This window comes from Rhodnius prolixus, unplaced genomic scaffold (assembly GCF_049639745.1).
Source record: "Rhodnius prolixus isolate KJV_2025 unplaced genomic scaffold, Rpr scaffold_7, whole genome shotgun sequence".
Classification (NCBI taxonomy): domain Eukaryota; kingdom Metazoa; phylum Arthropoda; class Insecta; order Hemiptera; family Reduviidae; genus Rhodnius; species Rhodnius prolixus.
The window spans coordinates 36,771,138-36,783,581 of NW_027411582.1; the positions used below are offsets into that span (position 1 = coordinate 36,771,138).

General features: G+C 33.7%; 1 protein-coding gene across 10 annotated transcripts in view; it reads right to left on the bottom strand.

The window, feature by feature from the left end:
* The window catches only part of Hecw (Hecw ubiquitin protein ligase), a 204,406-nt gene that overhangs the window by 7,994 nt on the left and 183,968 nt on the right, over positions 1 to 12,444 (bottom strand). For 9 of the 10 annotated variants that reach the window (XM_074115243.1, XM_074115239.1, XM_074115242.1 and 6 more), the window contains 6 exons: positions 5,192 to 5,428; positions 4,652 to 4,918; positions 4,434 to 4,532; positions 1,508 to 1,703; positions 739 to 937; positions 241 to 439 (listed from right to left, as the gene is read on the bottom strand). In XM_074115243.1, the coding sequence (XP_073971344.1) occupies positions 241 to 439; positions 739 to 937; positions 1,508 to 1,703; positions 4,434 to 4,532; positions 4,652 to 4,918; positions 5,192 to 5,428 (1,197 nt within the window). Of the gene's footprint in view, positions 1 to 240; positions 440 to 738; positions 938 to 1,507; positions 1,704 to 4,433; positions 4,533 to 4,651; positions 4,919 to 5,191; positions 5,429 to 11,059; positions 11,487 to 12,444 lie in introns of those variants that run through there. The other variant, XM_074115249.1, reaches the window with a different exon arrangement.

Genomic DNA, 12,444 nt, shown 5'->3' on the forward strand with positions numbered 1-12,444 from the left:
ATGATCAAACTAAAGGTTATAGATAGGCATTTAAATTGTTTTTGTGTCGATATGCGTGATTGAAAAAAAATACAGATAGAATATAAATTATCCACCACAATTAGAAAATCTAAATCAACCCGCGTGCAAACAAACAAATGGTTGCCTAGCAATTTGTGGGACAGAGTCTGACCCGCGGGTCACATAGGTTCACCATCACTGGTAAATATTTTTACAAATATAGTATTAAAATAAATATACCTAGGTAAACTGTTTGGTTTTCCCCATTTTTCCACGCAGAATTTCCTAGGTCCAGTAGAGCCTCTTAACGCTGAAAATCCTTCATAAGGAACACTAGACGTGCCAGTTACAAATTGTAAAAGACGTAAACGTTGTTCATTGGAAAATCTTTCCATAGCCGCCCAAAACCAGGTAATCACATGATGACTGTCGTGATAACCTGCATAAAAAAAATGGAAGGTTAATAATTTTTAAAAATAAATATTTCATTAGGAAAATTGGTTTTAAAAAAATATTGACGTAATGGATGGGTGGGAAATTAGAGACAGAATTTTCTTTAGAACGCAAAAAACTTGATACAAAAAAAATTACAAGATAAGGGAAGGTACAACTTGAATTGGGAAACAATAGATTTTCTTTTGTAACAAAGAATCTTTTCTTTCATTTTTTCCTTTTAAATATATTAACAATTGCAAAATGAAAAAAACTATTACACTTAGTTTATTAAAAAATTGTCACCTGATCTATATTCAGTATTCAGCCTCCAATCGGTCAGATCAATTTCGGCCGTTCCAGCAATCACTAATTCCAATTCTCTGGCATCGAATACTGAAACTAACCTGGGTTCTACAACTTCATAAAATCCACGCACCAGACTTTCTGTCTGTTCGCTTACACCTCGTTCTAGACGCCATCGTACAACTCGTTCTATGTATTCCTGTAAAAAGAAAGAAAAAAAAGCTGGAATAAGGATTTTTTTTTTTTTTGAAACTTGACTGAAAGGGATGATTTTCGGGATAAATTATTAATTTCTTTGCTCTCTTGATACCACGATTACTTGTCGCTTATTCATAATGATGTTACTACATATTCATTTTTACAAATTAATTATTTTTTTTTTTTTAAAAAAAAAAAGAACAATTCAATTAATATGGTAATTTATTACAGGTTTAAAAATTCAATTTCGATCCGTGGGCCACACCCAGAAAAAAGTGGTACGCGGATCGCATGCGGCCCTCCCGCAGATTATACAATATGTAAAAGTGTCGTCAGCACCCTCTGATTTTACATCTAAGTGCCATCAGAGGTGGCTGACGACAACGCCACACAACCTGAATGTTAGGTTATAGTCTGGGAAGGTTTAGCGTCACACTAGAGTGTTTATGTTTCATAGAGTGTTTTCGTAGTGTTTACAGAATAATAAAATCAGTTTCGAAAACCGTCTTACAAATATTTGAAAATTTAGTTTTTACTCTTCAAACTGATTTTCTTTCTTAAATGAAAATACCTTTTTATTTTTCTCCGTGACGGCAACATTACGTCCGCCTGGTTTCAGCTCTCTTTCAACAGCCTGACCAAAGACCTCCTCAGTGACAGCAAAAGTTAGATCTAATACTTCTGAAGAAATATCATGCTCTTTGATCCAAAGTAATGACTGGTGGAACTCCTGATCCAGCGATTCTAGATCGCTCAGAGATACCGGCCTAGAATTAAAAATAAAATACTTTATTTAAGAATAAATTTTTCTTTTACACCAAAAAACCTGGAGTTAACTCACTGACGTCATTTCCCTAACACTGACAACTATCTACTAACTCACAAATTTCTTTTTAAACATTTACGTCATACTTTTAAAATTTTACCACCCCTTTTTGAAAAAAAAACCATACAATATCCTAACTTAAGAAGTTTCCATAAGAAAAGGAAACGCGTCTTCTTCTTGTATGGAAATTTTAATTACAATCTATTTAATCTATGTTGTTGCAAAAATATTAAAGTCATAAAGGAGGATTTTCCCTTTATTTTAAAGAAAATTTGGGAATTTTATCTTTTATAGAAAAAGAGAAAAAAATTGTCAAAGTTGGGTGTTTTTTTAACGTTACGCTTTTTCGTGCAGTTTTTGACGATCAACTCTTATACAACTGTCCTACCGGACAGATTTAATTAAATTGATTTGTTTTCAATTTTGAAATTGTTAATCAGTGAACGGACCTTTACATAAAGTTAATGTAAAATATCTGCGTTTAGACTTTTGTACAATCACTATTATACTTGTCGATAGTTGTTTCCCAGCTAGCTAACTGTATTTCACAACATTGTTAACAATTTAGAGAGTTTCCATTAGATCACAAATACTCCAGAGATTAGATAGCGATAATGCTCACTCACAGTGGCAATAAAGCAGGCATTCCAATTTTAAAGAATTGTGAACTTCCTTAATAAAATTCTAAAGTATATACTATTATCTAACTTAACCAAACCACAGACGACGAAGATTTCTGAAAGGATGATCGGCTGGCAAAAAGAAAATTGGTTACGTAAGACAGTCAGGTAATTTGGGAGGGGGAAAAATGTTAGTATTTTTCTTTTAACTACAATGAACCATTAAATATTTTGTACAAAAAATATTTATATCAGTTATTAGCTGGCTACATATGAATTGTACACAATGACATCACTATATATGACGTCATTAACTGCAAGTGAAAAAATATTCTAAGGATACCCATACGACTTTCTCTTACCACTCTTTTTTACGTCATCAAATTTTGTGATTTGTATGGATAAATCACCAGAGAGCGGTTACCTAGGGAAATACTATATCCCGCTCCAGCTAATTTTCCTACAACTTTGGAATTTTACTTCCGTTTAAATGTGTGCGCAATGGGAGTACGAATGTTACAAGAAGAAAGAAAAAAAAAATCTATGGAGCCCGTTTTCGAGAAATTCGGAAAAGTTCTTACCGCGAAGTGGGATATCCGGTTGGCAGGTTTGGTTAAAGATTCCCTTCCGTTTCATTGCAGGTTATAAGGCGCCACGGTAACCGAGCGGTTATAGGCTAGACCCGCAAAGCTAAGATGTATTGTTGGTTTAGCGGGTTCGATTCCCTTGGTCTCTGGGCCTTGGATTTTATTTAATAGTTAATAAAAGTTTACAGTAAAGTATGTTAGTCGGTTATAGGCTAGACCCGCAAAGCTAAGATGTATTGTTGGTTTAGTGGGTTCGATTCTCCTGGTCTAGGCCTTGGATTTTGTTTAATGGTTAATAAAAGAAATTTATAGTAAAGTATGTTAGTCGGTTATAGGCTAGACCCGCAAAGCTAAGATGTATTGTTGGTTTAGTGGGTTCGATTCTCCTGGTCTAGGCCTTGGATTTTGTTTAATGGTTAATAAAAGAAATTTATAGTAAAGTAAGTTAGGCGGTTATAGGCTAGACCCGCAAAGCTGAAATGTATTGTTGGTTTAGTGGGTTCGATTCTCCTGGTTTCTGGGCCTTGGATTTTATTCAGTGGTTAATATGAGAAATTTACTGTAAAGTATGTTAGGAGGTAATAGGCTAGACCCGCAAAGCTAAGATGTATTGTTGGTTTAGTGGGTTCGATTCCCCCTGTTCTAGGCCTTGGATTTTATTTAATGGTTAATAAAAGAAATTTACAGTAAAGTATGTTAGTCGGTTATAGGCTATACTTGCAAAGCTAAGATGTATTGTTGGTTTAGTGGGTTCGATTCCCCAGGTCTTAGACCTTGGATTTTATTTAATGGTTAATATGAATAATTTATAGTAAAGTAAGTTAGGCGGTTATAGGCTAGACCCGCAAAGCTAAGATGTATTGTTGGTTTAGTGGGTTCGATTCCCCAGGTCTTAGACCTTGGATTTTATTTAATAGTTAATAAAAGTTTACAGTAAAGTATGTTAGTCGGTTATAGGCTAGACCCGCAAAGCTAAGATGTATTGTTGGTTTAGTGGGTTCGATTCCCCTGGTCTAGGCTTTGGATTTTATTTAATAGTTAATAAAAGTTTACAGTAAAGTATGTTTGCTAGTCGCCTCCTTCCACGACACCTAATTTGGTAGTTGGACGTAGAGCATGCCTGAGAAATTAGTAAATTACTTTACTACTTTTTCATTGCAGGTTATAAGGAATTAACAGATATGACGTTGTGATATATTGGGATGCAGCAAACGTTCGTGCGAAGTTAAAATTAGATAACAAAAATAAAATTAGAGAAAATGGTCGACTTCTTTATTTCTGTGACTTCTTTGACAGTTTCATTTTTCTTATGGCTTTTTGAGAAATAGTCAGAATATGATTATTTTTAACAGTATTACATTTGAAAAAAGTTCCAATGTTCTATAAGGGCTATAAATTTTCCTATCAATTTCCTGATTTACATCCTTCAAAATAGTACTTAATCAAATAGGAAACAGTACTTACAGCCTAAGTAGAGCTTTGTAGAAAGGCCTGGTGAAGAATGCATCCAAAAGATACTGATGGACCAAGGCTAGGCCGAGAACTCTACCACTGAATCTGAACCTGTGAAATGATGGTCCAATTAAAACTCAAACATTGATCAAAACTTAATCGTGAAGCTAAAAAAAAATCATTAATAATAGATTATAAACAATAAAAACAACAAAAATCAACACACATACCATTCATGTTGATTATCGACAAACGCTGACATCGGCGATACTTGTACAGTATACGTATCATTGGCTGAATATTCAAATAATCCATAATATGGATTAAACAGTTCTCTGGATAATAAGAAAAAGAATTCTCTGGATGGACCACCATAATCCAATCCTTCTTCATGATCAAATTGAACATATAGTTTACATTTTTGTAGATCTTTTTTAGATGCACTCATTATTTTATTGAAAGCATCTTCTAGTAAATGTTCACGCCTTATATGCAATCTGTAAGAGTAAGAAAATATATTGTTAAATGTATAAAAAATTCTGTACACACACACACACTCGCATATCATGTAAATATGGTAAATATATTACATTTGGGAGCTGATTACTCTAGGAAGGGCTCAGCATCACAATCAGTGAGGCCAGAGCTTACAAAACTTTGAGAGCTGATTACTCTAGGAAGGACTCAGCATCACAATCAGTGAGGCTAGTCAACTCCCTGGAGGGGATTCACCTAATTAAATTACAATCTAAAATAAAGTATCTACTCACTTTAGTTTTCCCGGACCTTGACCATAACCTTTTGATTCTAATTTTCTATAGAAATTTCTCAACTTGGCCTCAAAATCTCTACGATACGGCGCAGGCGCTCTAGCTGCCCGGCTAAGCCCCGGCGATGCTTGCGGTGACAGTTGCGGCGAAGCTCTCGGAGATATACCACCACCGGCAGCTGCAGCGGCAGCAGTTGCCGCCGCTGGCACGTATGACATAATCTCATTTTCAAATAAACTGTAACCAAAGAGAATCATGGAAGCATTTTAGAAATTAAAATTATAATTTTGATCCCTTTCAGGGATACTTTGATAGGAAGGAAGTAACATATGAGCCGTTCTTTTACGCTAAGAAAGAGAGAGAAGATACATGAGCGTTCACACATTTTTAAAATTTCCTTTTGAACTAAATCTATACTTTCACTAAACATCTATATTTTAAAAGTTCAATATGATGCATGAAAGTCATCATAATAATAGAACCTTATCTAAGAAAACTTATTAACAATATTAAGATAAGAAAATATTAAGTACAACTAATAAGAGATAACATATTGATAAGTGGTAAATGAAAGGAGACCCAAATTTCTTTGGGTGGTGCTTCTACGTTTATTTTTGGGTTTCTCAAAAGATTTTATTTTCCTGCCTCTTACTGGGTACATTTTTTGGGGCGGGGGCAGGGGGTATACAGCTCTGCCTCCTAAATAGATCTATTACCTCACCTCTATAGGTAGCAGCTGGTGGATTTTGTTTTGTCTCCTATAAAAAGTAATTGCTTATTTTTTTTCAGACGGGCTTTACGTCCAACTACCACAAATTAGGTGTTGTGGCCGGAAGCGATTAGCAAAAATACTTTACTATAAATTTCCCATATTAACCATTAAATAAAATACAAGACCTAGACCAGGGGAATTGAACCCACTAAACCAACAATACATCTTAGCTTTGCGGGTCTAGCCTATACCCGCCTAACATACTTTACTACAAAAGTTCTCATATTAACCATTAAATAAAATCCAAGGCCTAGACCAGGGGAATCGAACCAGTGAATGTTGTGGGAAACCAACAATACATCTTAACTTTGCGGGTCTAGCCTCTAAACAGCCTCGGCTACCGTGGCGCCATTTTTGTCTCCTATAGCCTTTCCTTAAAAGTGAGGGCAATCAAGTCATTTCAGAGTCTTGGTGGGTTTTTGAAGAAGGTAATTTCCTCCTACAACTTTAGCTTTGCGGTTGTTTTTGTTAGAAGATCTATTGCTGTCTTCTCTATTACTTTCTGGAAAGTGGTCTTCGGCACAGTTAAATGAAGAAGGTACATCTAATCTAACTTCGTTCAATTTAAGTTTTTTTTTTTGGGGGGGGGGGTTTAAATTAGTATAGATCTGGTCAAAAACAAGATCTTTGCAACAATCTCCAGAATTATCTGTGAGACAAAAGTAAGATCGTGATTCAGAACAGTTTCTGCCCCCCTCCCCCAGTCCGTACAGTCTAGGGGTAGACCTTGGTGCGCAGCTTAAACACTATATAAAAGAGACATCTACTCTGTGCTCACTATGTATCTGGACATGGGTAATATGATATATTGTAAATAATATTTTATTATTGTGTTTACACACATACATACACACACACACACACACAGAAATTCTTCACTCAATTGTGTTCCTTTTCACTGATTATCTGGGGGAACACTCACACTGAAACACACGCACCTATATATATATTCAATGCTATTTGTGTTTATTTACTCATTTATTTAATTAATTTTTTCTCATACGCGTCTTATTATCTTGATTAAATAATAAGAAAAACGATTTATTAAAAAAAAAAAAAAAAAATTCTCTTATTGCATTTTTTGTTGCTGATATACCCCAAGTATGGATCAATGCTTTCATTTAATGTTCAGATTATTTCACCGGAAGTCATTTAGCGATTGTTTGATAGTCATTTTTTTAAAAAACTATTTCTGCCGGAATGTCGCCTTCTTTTAATCACCATTTATATCACTTAAACTACGTATATATCACTATTTATTCACTGATTTCTTTCTTCTCTTTTTTTTTGGCCTAGAGCAAATTAATTTTAGCCCGCTCATAAAATAAAATGAAGATACAGATGTTGTAATGTTAAAAAATTCAACGCCAAAATTACTTTAATCTCACATCTTAATCGGATTATTTAACGCCACGTTTACTGCTACTATAATGATAATATCTTTTATTGTGTGCCATTTCAAATGAAATCCGAATTGATCTTGGGGAAGCTGTGTATTTGAACTTGCTGTATGTTGCAAAAGTTGTGGAGAAGAATTCAACTGAGCGAAGGAAATGTGCCGCACTAATTTGAATAGTTACGGATTTGTTGTGATAAAGAATAAGTGATTAGGTATCAGTATTGAATGGAGACTGGGGACGAAAGATAATTTGGGAGAAAATGGTGTGCTTAGACAGCTCGGACGGAGCCAAGAACAAGTAATTATAATTCGAGCTTCAAAAAGAAAGAGGATGAAAACAGAGGTAGAAGAATGGAATACAATCGTAGCGGGTGTGGGTCAAACGGAGCTTAATCACTACGTTAACCGTTGGCTTAGAGCTTAAACACCAGTCTTAAGCTAACAAAGCAGGCCCTAAAAAAAGTGCTTGAGCTTCCACTTTGAGGAATCATTTCCCCCTGGGCTAAACCTCGCAAAATAGCGCTTTCTAATTGGAGGAATCATCACTACTCCTGGGCTAAACCTCGCAAAATAGCGCTTTCTAATTGGAGGAATCATCCTCCTGCCCTTAGGCCAAACCTCGCAAAATAGCGCTTTCTAATTGGAGGAATCATCATCCTACCCCCTAGGCTAAACCTCGCAAAATAGCGCTTTCTAATTGGAAAAATCATCATCCTACCCCTGGGCTAAACCTCGCAAAATAGCGCTTTCTAATTGGAGAAATCATCCTACCCCCTGGGCTAAACCTCGCAAAATAGCGCTTTCTAATCAATCATTTTCCACTTAAATTTTTGCGATAACAATTCCAATCATCCGATCTATTTTAGTACATCATTTTTTGTTCCACTTCACTGTAAATTTTTGAAAATTTGTTTTAAAGAAAATTTGAGTTGACACAAGTCCAAGTATAATTTCACCTTGAGAGAATTAAGTATTATTAAAAGCATTGGCAATTTTTGTTTTTTTTCCACTTAAAAAAGTGTCCAACCAAATTCCTTTGAAATGGGGTTACCATTCACTACCTGTATTGCTAAGAAAAAATGCAGAATCTTTAAATTTTAACTTTAAGAAAAAATAAATAAATTGTAACTTGAGATAGAACCGAGATAAGACTCTAAAAAGTATTATTATATAATAAAACCAAAAAAATAAGAAATCCCGAACTATAAATTTTAAAAACTAATCAACAAAAACTCCCAAATATATATTTTTTTTAAAAAACAATATTTGCTTCATTTAATTCATTTTACTTGACAGGTTAAGGTTATTTTATTAAATGTTTTGTGTAAAGAAAAAAATGTATTAATAAAACTTAATGTGAAAAAAAAAATATATGTATACAAAAAGATACATATATGTATACAAAAAAGTGGTTATACAAAAATTACTACAAAAAAAGAAATGGTACTCGAATTTCATTATCATTTTGTGCCATCACAATGTTGGTTAATTAAAATATAATAATTATGTGTGTGCAAAAAGGGGAACAACATCATCATGCGCTGTAATAAATGAAAATGTATAAAATGTGATAAAATAAGAATAAGTAATAAAAGCTCTCAAATAAACACTTTCACTTAGATCTAAAAAAAAAAAAAATGAGAGTTAATAAGTACTTTTAGTTTGGTTCTTAATCAGTGTTTCCCATCCTGGTGGTACGCGAAAAATAATGGCGGACATAAAAAATTAAATCATAAAAATATCATAGAAACGTTTTTTCCCCAATAATACATAAAAATTATTTTAATCAATAATATTATACAGTAAAGTTGTTAATATGTACTTCGTAATAAGGTTGGTTAGTCTGTCTCAAGATATAGGGAGTAAATATAGTTAACCCGTTGCCGCACACTTTTAATTTGATGATCGTGCTCAAAAAACACACTTTTTTTTTGCTCAATTGTTTATGACTGCCAGATGGAATCAAGTGTAAGTTGTATGTTTGGAAGTAAAAATTATCACATTTGGCCACGGTTTTTCCAAAAAACCTCTCGACGGCTATAACCGTCATTTGCTCATCATGTCATTTTTTTTCTCTTTCCAGAGCAAATGACGGCTATGACCGTCGTGACGACTATATACAGCATTTGCTTTACTAATTCAATAATTAACAAGTGTATGCGTTAGTACACTTCGTACTAACGCTGTACTTTTTTTTATTAATTAAAATGTGCACGACGGCTATAGACGTCGTTTGCCTACATATCAACAAAGATCGGACGGCTATAGCCGTCATTTGCGGCAACGGGTTAATAGCACATTTATCAAGGATTAAAAATTGTCTTTCATGCAGTATTTTCTCCAAAAAATCCCCGAAAACACAAATGATAATTGGATTTCAATAATCCCCTTTTATAAAGAAAATTTAGGAAAAGCTACATCATTATCAATAAAAGATAAAGAAAATTTAATAGAATTATCATGTGTGACAGAACTTAAATGATAACTATGTAAAGATCTGCTTAAAGAGACTGGATTGTAATGAGTAAGCTCTATCCAAGCAACATTGAATTTAATTGGTACTTACAGGTAGTTGGAATGCTTAAAAGTTATAATTTAGAAGATTTTTGGCACAAATATAATAATCCTAAAGGAAGAACTTTGTAAATTAATTAATAATCTTGAAGAGAAAAATATGTGCGCAATTTTTAATTATTTAAAAAAAAGTTTTAAAACTAAGATCTTGCACTTTACAAAGTTTATAAAGTGAAGATGAACTTGGAACTCCTTTGTGAACAGATTCATTGGTATCTCTTTACAAATAAAGATGATAATAATAAAATAACACACTGGGAATAACAAATTTTGACGAAATACAATCATTTTGGCGTGACGTACTACCAAGTGGTGGTTACGAGAGCCAAAAAAAGGTTGGGGAAACGCTGTTCTAAATAAAACTACTGAAGATCTCGAGGAAATCGAAACATATCGTAAGATTTGCAGCTTCTAAACAGATGTGGTTATTTTTCAAAAGATATTTGGTTCTCTCTCACAGACACAGACACAAAAAAAACGTCCAACTATTTTCTTAAAATCACACATTTGTGAACTTAAGGAACATTAAAAACAACAAAATTTTTGGTATTTCCGGTGTAAACAGGAAGTCTAAAATTTTAATAAGATCGCAAATTTCCGTTAGTGAGAGAAAAGAGGGGGGTAAAAAAATGTATATAACTCAAAATTTTTGGTACGTGGTAATATCGTACTATTCACTGCAATGAAACATTAGAGAACAGCCAACTCCTTGCAAAAACACAAAACTGTCCCCTGAAATTGATTTTACTGGGACAAATTTTTTTTTTTGCAACAAAAATTATGGAAATTTTTTTTTAAAGAAATATATTGGAATATTGGGTTATGAAGCGGTGGATTTATAATAAATAGGAGATCGAATCCCGTTGCTAGTTTTTTTTTTTTTATTTGTTAGAAAAAATATTAATAGTAAAAAGTACGAGCTCCCGCCTTTGGTCGTTGAAACGTTAAGAATCGCCTAAAAAAATAGGCGATTACTGTAGCGTTCAAAAGATCACTCAAAAATAAATATATAAATAAATAAATAAATAAAATAAAATTCAATTTTGGTTTAATTTAAATTATTTCCTAAAAATGTTTGCCTCGTTGCACAATTGTTAATAAATAATCAAATTTCTTTACTTACAAAGAATAAAGTATGTTGAGAGATTTGACAACACCCATCGTTTAATAAAAAAAAAGCTCGTAACTTTGGTTTTAAAAAATTATTTATCAATGTAAAGAATAGTAACAGCTCCCAAGGGATACTTCAAAGCCATTCCCGGAGCTTTTGGTTTTTCTCAAAAACTTTAAAACAACTACTAAACACGACACTGATCACATTTCAATTGATTTTAGTTTTGAAAAAAAAATAAAATTAAATATGAACTAGTTTTTCATTGACAGAGTAATTCCCGCACTGTTAACATAAAAATGAATGAAAACAATTTCAGCGAAACGAGTCTAGATAAATACTAGTATAACCACTGAAGGTAACCTCCTCTCACACACATTAAACACACTCTCCACCAGCCGGCCTACTATAAAACATATGATTCACACACTCCAGAACACAACAAATTGATGGGGTAAAAAAAAAAATCAACACAAAACTTTGGTGTCTTCTCCTCCCTTTCCCCTACCATCCCCCTCCACAAACTTTTGCCGGTTCAACATAAATTTTTCTCCCCACCCTTGGGGACTAATCATCCCCCACCACTCTCTTTGTATGCGCTAAATTGGTGGTGGGGGATGATATAGCTGGTGCTTGTGTGGTAGTATAACTAGCACCCTCTTTGTTTCCACAATTACTCTTACGATTGGTGCTTTTTACTCTCGCTTACAGGCCTTAACTTCTTCTACCCTCACCCCGCTGAAAAGTGGAACCACTTTTGCATATGACTAATTTTCCTAAGAATGTGTCTACGTACGTACGTGACGTCGTTTTGAAAAACCCGTAGGACATGTTCTGACAAAGTAATGTCCCTTTTGCTCACAATAAGTCATATACAATTTTATGACACCTAAAGGTACTTTAGAGAACAAGCTTGTTATATATGTCCCTTTTGCCCAAATATTGGAGAGGAAAAATAGGTTTATTTTTAGAAAACTCAAACCTTTTCATAGTAAAAAAGGGTTGGTCCCATTTTTGTCTACCAGAGTAAAAGGTAACCTGTTTTAGAACCAACCAAATTATATTAAATGCGATATAAAGCAAATAAATATCTAAGGTCGTTTTAAGCAGATCATAGGGTCTAGCCTATCATACTTTACTATAAATTTCTCATATTAACCATTAAATAAAATCCAAGGCCTACACCAGGGGAATCGAACCCACTAACCAACAATACATCTTAGCTTTGCGGGTCTAGCCTAACATACTTTACTATAAATTTCTCATATTAAACATTAAATAAGACCAAAGGACTAGTCCAGGGGAATCGAACCCACTAAACCAACAATACATCTTAGCATTGCGGGTCTAGCCTATAACCTAACCTAACATACTTTACTACAAATTTCTCATATTAA